Source organism: Anastrepha obliqua, chromosome 5, assembly GCF_027943255.1.
Source record: "Anastrepha obliqua isolate idAnaObli1 chromosome 5, idAnaObli1_1.0, whole genome shotgun sequence".
In the NCBI taxonomy this organism is placed as follows: domain Eukaryota; kingdom Metazoa; phylum Arthropoda; class Insecta; order Diptera; family Tephritidae; genus Anastrepha; species Anastrepha obliqua.
Genome location: NC_072896.1, coordinates 83,153,148 through 83,170,928, shown reverse-complemented (window position 1 = coordinate 83,170,928; position 17,781 = coordinate 83,153,148). Strand labels below are relative to the sequence as shown.

The 17,781-nt window shown below is 39.0% G+C and overlaps 1 protein-coding gene across 1 annotated transcript; it reads left to right on the top strand.

Annotated features, from left to right (window-relative positions):
* Positions 1-240: 240 nt before the first annotated feature.
* LOC129247904 (protein odd-skipped) lies at positions 241-3,160 on the top strand. Its single transcript, XM_054887264.1, has 2 exons — positions 241-558; positions 1,030-3,160. The coding sequence occupies exons 1-2, from the start codon at positions 489-491 to the stop codon at positions 2,289-2,291; spliced, it is 1,332 nt and encodes a 443-aa protein (XP_054743239.1). The 5' UTR covers positions 241-488; the 3' UTR covers positions 2,292-3,160.
* Positions 3,161-17,781: the final 14,621 nt, after the last annotated feature.

Below are 17,781 nucleotides of genomic sequence, written 5' to 3'. Positions count from 1 at the left end.
AACAGCAAAGATTCACCGTGCGCGTTCAAACAGAAGCCAACACAACTCACAGTGCGCTCACCACTCACTCTACACTCAGCAAGTCACTGCATGCCAAGGGATGGGCTAGTAGTGGTTGTGCGATAAGCAGAAGAGAGCGTACCCAGCCGTAGAATATTTACCCACTCATATACGTAGCGAGTACTAACACATGCACAGAGTAACATTACGCACCCGCGCTCTTGTGTTGATATCGAGTGGAAAACACATTCGAAATTGAGTTGTTCGCGCGATGACAAACCTGAAATCAGTTTGAGACGAGACGTTGTTTGAAAAACGTTAAAAATTTGTACGGACGCTGTGTGTCCGATTTACCACAATAACAGACGTTAAAGTGTTGAGCAAAGACGTAAATTTTGAGTAATTAAAAACTAAGTTTTCGTAAAGAAAAACACAGGTGCGCATTAGGTGTTAAAGTTTAGCATAAAAGTGAATACCAGACCAAAAATATGTCCTCCAGATCGGCGTCGCCGCTAAGCAACGTGACGGTGGATGACGAGATAAGCATAAAAGAACACGGTGAGTGACCGAATAGCGACGGTAAAATGAAGGAAATTAGAGTTGAGTTGGAGAATTTATGAATGAGGATTTTACAGGGAAAAAAATGTAAATAAAAATATATAGATGCATATGCAGCTGTACTGATTGCAAAACTATTTTCGATAGTTCGAAATATTTTATACAATTTTTCTAGCTAAATTTTGTATTTTTCTTTTTTTTTAATTTTTTTTTCAAACGAGTCTATTTATCATAAATGAGAATATTTTAAGACTATTAAATTTTTTTATAGCTAATCTCATCTCAATTTTTATATATCAGCTCATCTAATAGAATTTACCGTAATTTATACAAACTAAAATAATAATGAAAAATTTTGAAACTAACACAGCGTCTTTTATAATATTCTCCTTAATCTATGTAATATCCACTTTTTTCTATAAAAATATGTTTTTCGTGAACTAACCATCTACTTGCTTCCCTCTCACATAGATTTCGCCCCAGAGTACCTGGTCATCAAAGAGGAACGCGAGAGCAGCATATCGCCCATATTGACGCCGCCGCATACGCCGACGGAAGAACACACGCGTGGCCGTAGCCACCAGCAGTCGCACGTTAGCAGCAATCCACTCTACGATATGGAGCAACAACAAATGCAACAACAACTTCTTCTCCACCAGCAACAGCAGCAGCAGCCACACATGGCGCTGTTGCCGACGCCGCCACAAGCACAGCGCCGCCCGTACACGTCCGCGCTACTAGAGGCACAGCATTTGCAGCAACAGCAAGCAGTGCAACAACATCACCAGCAGCAACAGCATCGCTTGTGGTTGCACATGCAACAGCAACAGCAACAACAACAGCAGCAGCAGCAGCAACAAGCCGCGGCCGCTTACGCTTACGGTCATGCCACGCAATTTCTACCCGGCGCCACAGTGGCCGCCGACGCGGTGCAGCAACATCAGGCGCTACTCATGAATCAATGGCTACGCAGTGCCGCGCTCTATCATCACAGCCATCAGCATCCACACGCGCCACCCCACCCACACGCGGTGCCGCCCGGCGCTGGAGCGCATTATATGCGTCCCCATCCTGCGCTACATCCACTGCATCCCGCCGCACGCCTTGGCTTGCCAGCGGCCATGAAGTTAGCCGGCGGTGCGCCCGTTGCGGGTAGCAGACCAAAGAAGCAATTCATTTGCAAGTATTGCAATCGCCACTTCACCAAGTCATACAACCTGCTCATCCACGAACGTACGCACACCGACGAGCGACCCTACTCGTGCGACATCTGCGGCAAGGCGTTCCGTCGGCAGGATCACTTACGCGATCATCGCTACATACACTCCAAGGAGAAGCCGTTCAAGTGCAGCGATTGCGGCAAGGGCTTCTGTCAGTCGCGTACACTCGCCGTACACAAGGTGACTCATCTGGAGGAGGCGCCACACAAATGTCCCATTTGCCAGCGTAGCTTCAATCAGCGCGCCAATTTGCGCAGTCACCTGCACAGCCACACCGAAGCGCAATTGGCGGCGATCAAAAACAACAGCGGCGGCGCCAAGTGCAATGAGCTGACAATGCCCGGAACGCTGGGTACACCAACCAAATCGCCAACCAGCTCAGCATCCAGCACACCAACAACACCCATACTCGACCTATCGGCGTCGAGCGTGCAAACGAATAGAGGCGGTGGCGGCGGTGAGCGTCCAAAACGCGCGCTAGGTTTCAGCATTGCTGAGATCATGAGCAGGTAGACGACGCTCGTTAGCACAGACGCAGGCGTAGACGCAAAAAGTCGTTGGTGCAAGTTGGCAGAGCGCGACAGCAGCGATTGTGAAAAAATCGCAACTAATGCTTCACGTTCTCAAATGTTCGCTGCAGTGCAGGATGGCAGTTGGCTGCTTGCTACAGTTTGTGGCAACGAAACACATTTAGGCGCGGTTGGCCCCAACTGTCGGCTGGACGCGCAGTGGCGACAAAATGCTGCAAGGCAGCTATGCTTCTGGATTACCGATCCGCTTCAGGCAGTCGGGCATTCAAAGTTCAAAACAAGAGTTCCCAGTTATGACCCATAAAGAGGCTGTTGTCCCAAGGATGGCGACAAATAAACACACACACGCATACACAAACTTAGTTGAAGTCATTATTAGCGTTAGTTAAATGCATAGAGAATCGCACACACACACACATATGCATATATATATTTAGATTTAAGCCAATGCATAGACACACAAATACATAGATTTTTTTAACTTTTAAACAAAAATAAAAAATGCCAAAGCAGAAGTATTTATGGAAAAGGCCGTTTGTGCGCGTTTCACTTAATTTACGATCGTCTTCGACACAACTGATCGTCGATAGCGAAAAAGACATACAACAAAGCACACTTGCAAATGCACACACACACACATATATACATAGATATATTTATCGAGCGCGTATGTACGTAGGCCCGATTTGTGTACAAGTTTTTTTTATTGTAATTTGTAGATATGTAATATTTTATACATACAAACATATGATAATTTAGCAAATTTTGTTGTTTCTCCGCTCTTTGCTGTACCTAATAGTTGTAGGCTGTAGGCTGTAGTTATAAAAATCGCCGAATTATCGGCTTCGTAGACTGTTTTATTTATGGACACATATTTGATTGTATGCATGTATAGTATGTATGTATGTATTGTAAAATAAAAAAAGTATGTATTAAAAAATAAAAAAAGTATATATTAAAAAATAAAAAATCAAATGATAATATATTTGAAAACAGAAAAAAGGAAATTTTATTTATTATCTAATATTCATTCACTTCGTACAACTCTTCTGTGGCTACCACAAAGTGGTCTCAGACTCAGTGGAGTCTGACGGCTGCTGCTGGGTGCGCCACGCCACTGGCTTGAATAATTTATAATTATAGCAGTAAGCTGAAAGCAGCAATGATCTCATTGTCAGCCGTTACTTAGCCACATATTAGCCATGCGCAATAGTTGGTCAATTGGAGCGTCAAACAGTTAGTCAGCTTAGTCAGTTGGCCGGTTGGTGAGTTGGTTTGGCGTGCGTTATGAATAAATTGCATAAATTTCTGTACAATAAATAAATAAGTGACATGTTTATGACAACAAATTTAGTTGTGTTTTGAATTTTGAATAGATTCTTGAATGGCAGAGGCTGTGGGTGTCAGTTATGAGGCAGTTCTAATTTAAATAGCTTTTGACTTTAAGTTGTGAATATTCGTATGAGTTTCCGTAAAGGCGGAGCACAGCGCGCAATTTAGGCAGCTGTAATTTTGGTTCGCAAGTCAAACAAGATCGCTTGTATTTCTTGAATGTTTTAAATATAGCCTATGGCAAAACCTTGAACCATATCTCGTTTTTAAATACTCAAGCAACTTTTTGGTATTACAAAGGAATTTGTCTTCTTCCCACTTTTGCATTCGACGGAATAAGCCGCTAACATGAACGCCCTCTTATCACCAAGAGCGGAAAATTACGCAATAAATTGTTTTTTTGGGAAAATAAATAATTTTGGTAATCTGTAAAATTCTTTTTCATTAGAACAAACAGTAAAAGTCTTACCGACACAAGGTATTATAGACACAAGTTATTTTGAGTACATCGCGAATTTCGAGCGTTGATGCAAAAGGGTTGATCAGGGTTGATAACCTGAAATAAGGGCACTTTTTCAACTTAGAACTACCTCGTACAAGGAAACCTATAAGTGCAAAGTGGCGCAAAATTAATCACAGTATCGGAAGTTATGCGGCCATCGTAGCCGAATAGATTGGTGCGTGTCCAACATTAGGAAGTGAACAGGTTCGAATCTCACAAAACATAAAATTACAAAAAAAAGTTTTTTTTTTTTCAAATAGCGGTAGCCCCTCGGCGGCTACTGGTAAGCACCCGAATATATAATTATAAGCCATGAAAAAGCTCCCCATAATAAACCATCTACCATTCAGAGGCAGCACAAGACTATAGGTCACTGTATTTCTAGCAAAACATCGAAATATGCACCACAAATAGGAGGAGGAGATGCTTTACTTTTTGCAAACAGCGTCGTGCGTCAATCATATTAAGCAGCTGCATCATACAAACAGACAAGCAGCGGAGCGCTGGAGATCTAGTTAAAGATTTCTATTAGTCAAGATCATTTTTGTATTTAGCCGCGGGCTCCCCTACCTTCCAGTGTGCAACGAGAATCGTGGTTAGCCTTGAAATGTCTGGGCGACCAAGCAGTTGTTTGGGCTTTGATGCGTCATAAGTAGGCTATATCTTCCAGGACATTGTACAGGTTGCTACGCCCTTACATCGTCTACTTGCACTCCGGTGGAAGGGAACTTCTAATGCTCCTGTTTCGGCTCATCCACCTTCTCGTTACCCTCGATTTTCCTATGGCCTGGAACACATACTAGAATGATATCGAGCAATTGACTGAGCTAGATGAGCGTCTCTGTTCACTACATTACAAACTTGGAAATTATGATGCTTTTATAGTAGCCTGCCTATCCATGAAGATCAGCGAAGTAGCTAAGGGACTAAATATTTTTGGTAACAAATTTAGGAAACAGTTAATATAAAAAAAAATCTTACTGAATATGAGGTTTCAAGTAAAAATGTGTTGCATCAATATGTTAAACGTTGAACTAATGTACTTTCCAACCTACCTCGTAGTACTAAGAACAAATACATACATACGTAAGAACATATGCATTCCAGCTCGTTTGCTGGGAGAAGGTCATAACTAAAGAACGACCGAACAGCGATTTTTAAGCTTTCAATGGCTTATCGGCATTATCATATTGCTAGCGGGATCGTCTTTCGGTATATGGTATTACTAATCTGAGACGCTTCTATAATAGAATAAAAAAAAGTTACAGAAACTGAAAGTAGATACTATTTTTGAACAAAAAAATTAAATAAATGTTCGTTAAAATTTTGACTTCTTTTGCGAAGCCGAACAGAAACCGTCGCCATGAATTTTTAAAACAACACAAAAGAAGAGTTGGTGCGCGAGTCGAGATAGGATCGAAGAATCTGCAGATTACGTACTAGGAGAGCTGACTGCAAGTGAAATGGGATAAAAGCAAGGCAGAAGCAGAAGATAAAAGAAGAGTTGGTGGTCATTTCGCATACTTATGTAATTGTTTTTCTTTTTTTTATTATGACATTCTTGGCAGCAATAGCGATATGTATGTATATGCATACATTTCAAGTCATGTCGACATCAAATAAAAAAATAATAAAGTCCAAATATTAATATTTCAGGTCATCCATATTGGTGTAATATTTAGCGTTTCATTAACTAATAATAATAATACTTTCTGGAAACATCAATTCAAATTTATCCACTTCGCCCAGCCTGGTCTTTATCGATCTATTGCAGGGACTCGCGAGTTGCGTTTCCTTTTCTCATATTAGATCTGCTTTTTTAGCTAATCTATAAAGTAATCCATTTTCTTTTAAGAAACGAAAGCCTAGCATTTCCAATATGTGGTCGAGCGTAGTCATGCTGTAATATCTTTTTGTCTTGTTTACCTGGTTTTAAATAGCAGCTCATACCGAATGACGCCGCGATACTTATCGTTAGTTGTGGTTTCATATATTTCCAATAACTCCGAATAAATTACCCTGTCTTGGTGCCAACAAATGCAGAGCATAACCTTCGTACTTGGTTTAGTGGAACACTTTTTCGCTCGAGAGTACTCGTATCGTATTCTCTGTAGAATACTTTCTGTACTTACTGTAATTTCAAAGCTAAACAAATTGCTAGGAAAATTTTCCTTGGGGGATCTATATATATATGTATATATAATTGGCGCGTACACCCTTTTTGGGTGTTTGGCCGAGCTCCTCCTCCTATTGGTGGTGTGCGTCTTGATGTTGTTCCACAAATGGAGGGACCTACAGTTTTAAGCCGACTCCAAACGGCAGATATTTTTTATGAGGAGCTTTTTCATGGCAGAAATATACTCGAAGGTTTGCCATTGCCTGCCGAAAGGTGACCGCTATTAGAAAAATGTTTTTCTGAATTTTGGTGTTTCACCGAGATTCGAACCTACGTTCTCTCTGTGAATTTCGAATGGTAGTCACGCACCAACCCATTCAGCTACGGCGGCCGCCTTGGGGGATCTAGGAACCGAAAAATGATGACAATCTCCTGTTAAATTTATAATTTTGAAATAAAAAAGCTTTAATTAGAAGTGGACGTAGTTCACGGAAGTAAGTACCAAGTAGTCCAATAGCTATGCTAAGTACAACCCGCGGAAGAGCTATAGCACCTCAACATTTGGGCCACTTTTGACTACTTTTATGTTTGTTTTTTCTTTTTTAATGTTTATTATTAGTTCTACCCTGCTTAACCCAAATTTCAAAGTTTGTACAAAACTAAAAGATAAAATAAATTAAAATTTAAGCTTTTTAAATAGAATTTCTAGAAAATTTTTGTAATATATATCAAGGGTCGATGTTGAATGTGAACCACACCTAAACGTTAACGACCCCGCTGGACTTCTTTCTTTGGGGTTATTTGAAATAAAAGGCGTACGTTGATAAGCCAGCAACAATTCAAGAGCTAAAGAATGAGATAATTCGGCACATTAACGGCATAGAACCTTAATTATGCCTCAGCGTCAACAAAAATTTTGACCATACGTAATTGAGCCATACCAATGTTATCATAATAAAGAGAAATGATAATAATTTCTGAAAAAAATTGTACTTTATTCAAAATCAATATCGGCCCTTAAAACTTAACCACCCTTTAGATAAGCAACTATTTGCATTTAGTGGTATTTGGAGGTGTGCCGCCGAGGCCGCGTAATTGAGCCAATATTATCATAGTAAAGAGAAATGACAATAATTTCCTAAAAAAATTGTATTTTATTGAAAATCAACACCGCCTCTTGAAACTTAACCACCCTTTATATGAAGTGTAAGTTTGAAGTTGCTAATAAATGTCGTTGACAACAAATATACGAATTTTTATTTTGATTTGTTGGAAAATCGTCAAGCAATTGAAAGAGATTTAAGTAGTAGCAGCTGTAGGTATCTCATTGGGCAATGTAAGCATATTTTGACTAAAGTGTTGGTTTTCAGAAAGCTGTGTGCACAATGGGTGCCGCATTCGCTAACAATAGAACAAAAAACACATTCGAATGCGACTAGGCGACTCTCTCAGCAAATTTAGAGCGTTTTCGAAAGGATGAAGTGGATTCTATGCATCGATTCATCACTATGAATGAGACGTGGGACTATAATCATGATTCTAAATCAAAGCAGGAGGCTAAAAAGAGGAGTGAACCTGGCTCTTCTGCTGCGAAACGCGGTCGTGTCCAGAAATCGGCCAAGGAGGTTTTAGCATCAGTTTTTCGGGATGCGAAAGGAATTTTGTGCGAGCATTACTTGCAAACTGGTAAAACAATAACTTCGGAATATTATTGCAACCTTTAGACCAGCTGAAGGGTTGGTTGGTTGGTTTAAGTGGTGATTCGTCCAGAATCCAACTAGCGCTTTCGCACCATTTTGTTGCCACATCCTCGTTAGCTGAAGGGAAAAGTCGTAAAAAGGAAAACTCAGTTTGCAAAGGGAAAAAAATCCTTTCCGTCAGGAAAATGCGTGGTGTCACAAGAGCATTTTGACAATAACTAAAATTCACGTCATAACAGTTGTGGAAGCGTATTTGCAACCCTTGCAGAATCTCACTTCAGTGATGGAATTCATAAAATGGAATCTCGTTCCAACAAATGTTTTGATGTTCAGTTCAGAGAGACGTTACTGAATAATAAAGTGTATTTCAAACCATGAAATTATGTTTTTCTTATCGAACCGTAAAACTTATTGAACAACTTAGTAAGCTATAAAACTGCATGCCAAAAGAATTTTTAAAAATTTGGAGTAAAAAGTTTGAATTTTTGATGAAAATTTGTTGAATTTTTCAGACTTTTGCAGAAAATGTATTATAAAATATCCATTAAAACCTTTTTTTTTTTTTTTTTTTTTTTTTGATAATAAGCTAGACTCTTAAAAAAATGTATAATAAAAAACAAAATAAAAAAAAAGGCAGTAACTGGTCAAAATGTTGAAATGCTATAGTTTTTCGCGGGCTGTAGATATATCATTACATCATTCGAGTTGAATCTAATACTTAAAATTTTCGTGGGAGATGTAATGCTTTCTTAAAGCGTTGTTGTTGTTAAATACGCAACATCCCAATTTTACTATTTCTAACACTGAGGTAAAAATATTATGTTACGCGCACGTCGCAGTGCTCATGCGAATTCAGAAAATCAGCTTCAACGTTTATATTCTTTTGAAAAATCCAACATCCAAATCACAAGTCAAGGACGAAATCACTAACAATTTTCAAAGGATCCATTATCTAGCGTCTAGCAGGTCATGGAATTTAATTACCTGGGCACAAAAATAACATCTTCAAAAAATGTCGCTGATGTAGTGCGAAATCAATCCGAAAAAGCCGCACTGGTGATCGGGTGTTTACGCGATGGAAAAACAAATCAAGGCCAATTATGACATGTGGAATTGAAACTCAAGTGGATACAACTATAACAGAGCGGTAAACTTAAGTCCAAACTAGTGGTGTCATAATGCGCTTCCAGGCCTAAGTGGGCCCTCTTTACACCCATTTAGAGAGCGACTACCACCGAGACCTAACCTCTCCCATTGCACCAACTAACATTGTAAATATGTATTGTAAATAGGTGTAGATATGTAAATGTATATGCACTTATGTAGTAGCATACTAATATTTTAAATTGAATTAATCATTGAAAGATTACTAGCACTTGAGATTTAACTTCCACAGTAGCAACTTAACAGTCGCTTATTGTGTTTGCTTTTAATCAAATGCCAGCCGTTGGTGAAATTTATTGTTGGAAATTGACTTAAAGCTAAATGCTTCGATATGCCATGATTACTTGTACTTTATGGCAGTGCATATCTTTCGCTGTGCATTTGTATGTATGTATGTATGCATGTGTCCATGCACTTATGACTCTAAGCGTTTGCACCGCACCGCTAATCGCATTCATATTTAGATGCAAATGCTGAAAAGTGAATATTGCGCGCACATGAATGTCTGGGGAATTTTGCATGTCTGTATGTATGGACAACTAAACGGTTATTTGTTTTATCTGCGTAAAGTCGTGACATTGCATATATTTTCTGAATAGTAGCTGATTAATTTAAATTAGTATTCATTACTTGAGCAATTACTGTCGTAATTGCATGCATGTAGAGATCGGGTCAATCAAGAAGAAGAAGACGAAGATGTGCATACAGATAAGGGTTAATGTGGAGGTACTCAAGTAGTTCAAGCTTTGTGTAAGTATTAACCAGCTGTTAGTATTACTTAAAATATTAAACAAATAGTTTGACGTTGGTCGTAAATGACACTGATATTGATGCAATAATTCAGGCAATTTTTCCATTTCTTTCAAAATTTACTTCATTTAATTTAATTTTTCAATGTAAATGCTTGTATGCATGTACATATATCTAATAATTCCAGATATTTCACTGAACTCTTAAAAAGTCGGGTTTTTCTATCCCTTCTCGATTAAACGTCGTGGCATTTGATAATCAATTAAATATCATAAATCAATAATGCAGAATGAGTAAGAGGTGTTGAGTCGTATTAAATTGTTTTTGTTACGAGTCCACTAATATGTACATGTGTGTATGTGTATGTGCTCTCTTATTTGTTTTCTAACATTTAGCTGGAGAATAAACAGTGTTCACTGTACATAGAAAAATAATTATTGACTTCATATACCTACATTCTCCATAATAACAAATTCAGAATTTACTACAAGTGTTCACCTCATTTAGAAATAAAAGTCAGTCTGCGCACTATTCAGTTACATTTTTTTATTATTGCCTTAAACTCTTCTTATTGTACGGCTGTCTCCTTTTACTTTTCAATCTCTACTAAGACGGACAAATATGTATCAAATAACAGAAACATTGAGAAGTCCCGTTTTACTGCTCGCAATTATAAAGTGTCTTAAATATATGAAACTTTCTTAGCTCATATTTATTTATTTTATTTATTTAATGCTTCGATTCTAATACAGGAAATCTAAACCTTATAGTTGTTAGTGCTCCTCCTAATAGGTTTAAATTTCCATGGTAAAATTTACACAGATATTTTGAGTTACAAACAAAAACAAATCAGGTTAACATTTCTTATGAATTACTTATGATTTAAATTAAAATTATCTCTCTTAGTGCTAATATATTTCCGAAGCTCGCGTCTAAATGTGTCCATGCTACTTATGGATACTAAATTTTAGGGGAAGAGAATACCAAAGTCGAGTCACATGTACCAAGAACTGTCTTTCTGACGTTTGTGTTTTGTATTTAGCAGCGAGAATTTAGCGTTTCTCAGTGACTTCGTGGCAGTTATTCTGAGAGCGAAGTACCTACCCAGGTATTTTCGAGTAGTAGATTTTGTGAAAAAATAGGAGGGCTCTGAACTCAAGAAGCTTTTCCAAGGACATGGAGTAGATTATGTCAGAAAGATGAGAAACGTGGTCTCTTGCCTTGTTTGCACGCATAACAACAATTAACAAAGATTTCACAACCATACAATAACGATGGCATAACATATGATTTAACAATTAGGATGCGAATCCGTCGAGGAGTAAAGTGTTGCGAAGTGCAGAGCGCGCGAAGTATTATTAAATTTACGTGACTATCTCAAGTTAATCCTTGGTTGAAAATGTTTCCGAGATTTTTAGACGTATGCACATAATTTATAGCAATGCTGTCAAGTAAGATTTTTGAAAAAGTTCAGGTGTAGAGGGAACTTCTGGATATAACAAGCACTTGAGACTTTTTAGGGTTAAGATTTGGTACATTGTCGGATGCCCATTAGTTTTGGTTGATTTTAAGAACGCAGTCATTTATATCATTGGGTTTGCAAGATTCATAAACCTGGACATCATCTGCACACTATGCATTCAGTAAAGATTGTTAGATCGTTGATGTACAAAACATAAGGTTTCTGTTTTTTAATTTTCCACATAAACAGTGCATAATTGTAATGCAATCCTCAGCAGCGAATCTGTCCTTACATAGAGTTAAAATCATATACATAAAATCAGAAATTTAAACGGCATTCCAATCAGTGAAGTTTGGTGCATCACATCAAATAGGAGGTCCTAAAAAACTTGAAATGTTAATTTTTTGTGTTTTTTCCACTATTTTCTAATTAAAACCATAGCTTAGGCCGCTGAATCTTTATTATCCGAGATTGGCCGTAATGACTTCAATAATTCTTTGTTAGTCATAACTTCGCAATTGAATGCAATCATAAAATGGTTGCAATTTGCAGTTTTGCAGCGGTTCTTTTAAATATTCTTTAATTATTTTGACTAGTTCCTAAGAAAACATTTAGACGTTCCTAAACCATGCAAGCTGGAGTTAAAATAGCTTCGCGGATTTGCATGGATAGTCAGGCTACTATAAAAGCGATAAACTCAAGCAACATAAATTCCAAATTTGTATTGCAGTGAACAGAGGCGTTCAGCTGGCTGAATTAATGGCTCGATGCCATTCTAATATGTGTTCCAGGCCATAGGAACATGGAGGGTAACGAGAAGGTGGATCAGCCGATTAAGGCGAAACTAGAGTCTCCCTATTACAAGATTGCAAGTGGATGATAGGAGGGCGTACCAACTTGTACAATGTCCAGGAAGATATAGCGTAACTACATACAATGCGTCCAAGACCAAACAACTGCTTAAGTATGATTGACCTTATATTTTAAGGCTAGCCGTGGTTGTCACAGGATACTGGAAGGTAGTGAAGCACATGGCATATGGATTGATGGATTGGGCACATGGCATGGATTGAGCATACCAAACAACAACATGTGCCGTAGTCGTGGAGAGTTGGAGGTGAAGGAAACTCATTTTCACTATCTTTGCAAGAGCAGGATTACAAAGTTTTGGCAAACCACTTCTCAACAACATTGAAGAAATTTCAGGATTGGAGTTTAGGTCTCGTATTTTCTTTTTAGAACTTTTTAAAACCCCACCACCAAAACAGCAGAGGACTGTGGTATTAATCCGGCGCACAGTGCTCCATCTCGATACATCCAATGGAGAAAAATAGAAGGAGTAGTCGGAATTTGTTGAAACTCTACTTCTTAAAGGATTAGATTAGCTTACTTCAAAAATGAAATCGGGGTTTTAAGGGGTTTTCTACTTCTTTTATTAATATTAGGTACTTTCATCTTTATATTTTATAACTTCCAAGCATCTCGTATGCACGGAATTCGCGAGCTTAGCACAAGTTTCAGGGGTTGTAGAATATCACTCTCTTAATCATTTCCCAAATTTCATTTTTTTTTTTTTTTTTTTTTTTTTGTCGGGACAACTAGCAAGTGCAGCACTCAGACATTAATTGAGTCCATTGTACTACACTTGGATTCCCTTTTAATTTTCTTTAAATCTACCCGATCTCCGAAGAAATCTGAGTAGATCTTGTGGTGCCAAGGAGCCAAGATGGTCGCTTCTTAACACATCAGTGCCAAAGACCTCAAACCTGATTCGGGCGAAGGCGGGGCAGACACACAGGAAGTGATCCGCCGTCTCATCCTCCTCTTCACAAGCTGGGCAGAGTACACTGTCTGAGATGCCCAATCTTTCCATGTGCTTTGCCCACAGAAAGTGGCCCGTCATTAGTCCAACCAGCCGTCTGCACTCCCCTCTGCCTAATGACAGAAGGGTTTGCGACAGTTGATCGGACATGACAGGTAGCATCAGTTTTGTCCATCTGCAGCCTCTCTCAGCCTGCCAAGCTCGCTTGTGGGTAGTAGTTACCCATTTGCTAACCGTGGCCGTGATGGCCGCAGAGGGGAGTGGCAAAGCGGGCTCTGGGCCAAAGAAGTTGGCTTCAGAGCCCATCTTAGCTAAGGAGTCAGAGGTCTCGTTACCCGCGATACCCACGTGTCCCGGGACCCATGTTAGCATCAGGCTGTTATGTCTGCCGACATAGTTCAGCCTGGATTTACAGGACTTCACTACCCCTGATGTGGTTTGAGGGCTGTCTAAGGCCATAAGCGCAGCTTGGCTGCGAATTTCATACTTGTTTCGAACTCTATATCCCCCAATTCTTATTTTAGTATTCCCGATAGATGTTATATATGGTTAAAGTCTTCTCACTGTCAAGGTCACTGCAAAACCTTAACCCTATTCTGACTCATTCATGTCTTAACAAGCGCTGACGAATGTTTGGGGTTATTATTGTGACTATAAACTCCGACTTTATAGGCATCTCCTCTCTAGCAAATTGAAGCATGGCTGTATTTAAAATATTTATGTAGCCCGCGGCGCACATCCTACCTTCAATAAAAAAAATGGACCTACACCGAATGCAGAAAAGCAGCCTCATACCATTATTGATCCACCACCATGTTTGACTGTTTTTTTTGGTGAATTTAGGATCGCACGCTGTGTTTTTGGGACGTCGCACATAACATTTTCCAGCGGATCTGAACATATTTATCTTGGTTTCATCTGACCATAAAATATTAAACCAGTGCTCGTGATGCAAATGGCGTAACGCAAAGGAAAGTCTGTGTTGATGTTCTTTTTTGGGAGTAATGGTATTTTTCATGGACTTCTTGCCGGCAAACTTGCCTCGTTTAACATGTATCTGATTTTTCGGTTGGCCAATTCTAATTGCATATTTTTTTATCTCCTCTGAAGTGCTGAATGAATCCCTTCTAATTTGTCGTATGATAAATTTGCCCTGACGAACTGTGGTTTTCCGCATTTTGCTTCTTGTTTCTTTTTTTACATGTGCGTGGACAGTTGCGAACACCTTTTTCTGGGAGCATTTCATGATTCCGGTAATTTGGTCCACGGTTTTCCTTCATTCCGTAAGTATTTGATACATTTCTGCTCAGTAGAATTTTTTCCCCGATAAGTATTGTATTGTTAGTATTTATATAAAGTTTTACTAAAACAGCAAGAACAATTTTATTTTTTAATTTAAATGCTTATGACTTAATTAGATGTCAAATGAAAAATGCAAAGTTAATTTGATTTGCTTCTATGTGCATAAAAATTAATTAAAGCAATTTGTCAGTAAGAAATATTTACACGTCAGAGTTGCAAATACCTATTTTTTCTATTATTTTTTTCCCCCAGCGTAAACACATATGTAATTATGCTTATATAATATTTTTGTAGAAGTAGGTAATGTGCTGGTTAACTAACCTACTTTAGGGGCCAGTGATTCAATATATAAATTTTCCTTAAATATAGACGTATTACTTCTTTTCTTCGAATTTCTTCGTTTGCATATATAAATCTTTTATTTCAAATTATGTTTGTATGTAAGTCTTTATTTTCAAACAAAACTGGATTTCCATTATTGGCGCGCCGGCTACGCTGCTGGAGGTAGCAGCTGTACCCGTATCACTGCATAAGACAGAAAAAAAGTTGCAATGCCAAATACTATCAAATTTTTATATCCATTTTTTTTTCAGAAAATGTGGTCAGCCACAGTGCGGGCTCATTCTTAGCCGCACATTTTTCCATGTAAATGAAGAGGCCGCACACGCGCAATGAATTCATGTCAAAGTAGGGCACAAATAATGTGGCAGAAAATGTGCAAATGGTGCAAATAACTGCCGTGCTGCATATTTTGTTGGCAAAACAATTGACTAAATGTCTCCTCTGCACTCATTGTGAGCAACTCAAGGCGCGTATGCGTTGTAATCAAACATTTTTGCGATTGTTAACGATTTGAATGAGTTGTCGCACGTCCCACAGCGTTGCCCCATAGCGTTGCACCGGGCTGCCCACAATTGCCCAGCAAAATAGCAGAAAATTAAGGTAAATCTTTAATTTTTTTTCGCAAAACTTATGATGTGTTATTTTGTGCGCAGATTGTAGGGCATTTGCTTTGTGCGTTTGGCGTGACACACAAGCAAATGATGAGGTAAATAAAGAGAGAGGACCTGCTGTCACCGGCATTACCTCAATTGAGGCCGAGCCACATCACGTGCTATACAGGTTGCCTTAATTGGAAAATTGTGTGTCTCCTTTTGTGTTTTTGGGGGCTGTTCGATGCTGAGGGTGAGGCGGTCAACCGAAGATTGCGAAGAACTGCTGGATAAACGGCGTGATGTCTCCCCCGCAAATATTGGTCAAAAACATGTCCAAACCCTAACTGTGCGCTATCGGGATTGATAGCATGCCATGACTGACTGAGTTGGCCAAAAGACAAAAAAAACAAATATATATATAAATGTATGCATGCATGTGTATGTATATACACATGTCCGATTTGAGCTCAGCTTAGCAGCTCGGAATTAGTTTCAAATACTTGTTGACTTCTTGCTGCTATTTGGGTGCCCATTTGTTGCTTATATTGTTGCAAATACCTACAATAATGTTCACAGTGTATGCGTACCTACTTGTATTTGTTGTGCGCTGTACAATATGTGCACGCATGCGCATTGCAACTAACCAAAATATTTTGTGAAAGTCACAGCAGGAGGCGAAGGAGATTAGCTGTAGTTTGCTGTAGCAAGCAGAAGCAAAAGAAATACACATAAATATCATTAAAAATAGAAATAGAAACAGTAGAGCAGCTTGTAACTCACGACAGGACAACACAAACGCACGATCAGTTGGAAACGAGTGAAGCTGCATGCCCGATTAGGCGAGAGATTGATGGTGCAAGTTGTCCTTTTAGGTTGTAATTAAAGTGAAACTATACTGCTCAACTAGGGTGGCATTTTGAGTGGACGGATAGACGGACAGACGCATAGACGAACAAACTACGCATGGATAGATGGCATAGCATGTGTGTGTGTGTTTAATTGATGTTGGCAAATAATGTGAATTGCTAACTGCAGAAAGTGAGCCGAATCAGGAGACGTGCAAAGACGGCTGTCGGCTGCTAAACTCAAGATTTCCACTACAAAAAGTTTCCCGTTGCTTTAATGACTTTACTTGCGTTCATACATATGTATGCATGTAGGCATGTATGAAAGTATGTGTGCATGTATGGGTGCATGCATGCACAATGCTTTGGTAGCCTAGAAAAATGTGACAGCCGTAAAAATAGGACACATTATAGAAGACAAATAAAAGATCAACAACAGCAGCAACAACAACAACAGCAGCAGCAGCAATAGGATGTGTAGCGCATATGTGTCCGCAATTTCGTGCCTCATTTTGGAAAATTGCGACAACCTCACTAGGCGGCAACTCCGCTGCATTGTTTATGGCTCCTCTGGTGCGTGCCCTTGAATGTCACACAATGGTGAGATAACATAATTAGCAGGAATTTCAACAAGATCGTACTAATTTCGTTTGACCACCCAGCTTACATTGGAAAACGATAAAAGTAATTTCATGCACACCACCATTACCACCACGAGCACCTCTCATTTGAGGGCTTGTTCATCGCGGGTAACATGCGCGCAGACATTTTAATTTAACTGTAATTAAAGTCTTGTACTGCCTCAATATTGATTTGCAGTATTGAAGCTAATCAGCTCTCGAAATTTGGAAGCCAATCTGTGAGTGATTATTGCAATTCTACCGAAATGTAAAAAAAGGCGAAATAGTGGCGTCAAGGTGAATTTAGACAAGTTGATATTGCTGAAGCAGCTGATTTGTTTTTTTTGCCTTGCGATTTTTTGTTTTTTTCAATACCAAAGCCTCTTTAACTTGGTTGTTTGATTAAATTTCTTTTTTGAAAATGTAATAAAATACCAAATTCCAAAAATAAAATACAGTCAAACTTCCATAATTGGAACTTCTAAAACTCGAGTTTTGTATCTTCTTCTTCTTCGGCCTCGTCATGTTCCCTTAGTCGGCGTTGGCGCTCCTCGTATGCAATCTCCAGGTTACTCGGTCATGTGTTGTTCCTTCACTGGCTTCGCTTCGCTGCATATCGTTTAGTGTTTAGCTAGGACTTAAAGGGTCGGCCACGTCCTGTTGATGGCAGCGGCTCACGCATTACGACTCTATTTCTTTGCCCTTACATAATAAAGTTTTTGCTGTACTTAAACTTGAAAGATATAACATATTGCAGACTTTTGCCAGCCAAACGGAGCGTGATCTACAGTGCAATGCAATTCCTTTGCGTTTGTATACAAGTGGTGGCCCTGAAATCGCTTTCGGACTCAAAATTAATAGACTTGTACAGGGATGGTAGATTCATTGTACAGTATCATAAGTAAAAACTCTTCAGCTGGTTG

Bases quoted from the DNA above. Each gene is read 5' to 3' on its own strand.
- LOC129247904 (XM_054887264.1), top strand. From the start codon at position 489: ATGTCCTCCAGATCGGCGTCGCCGCTAAGCAACGTGACGGTGGATGAC. The intron at 559-1,029 runs GTGAGTGACCGA...CCTCTCACATAG, and splicing joins GATAAGCATAAAAGAACACG to ATTTCGCCCCAGAGTACCTG.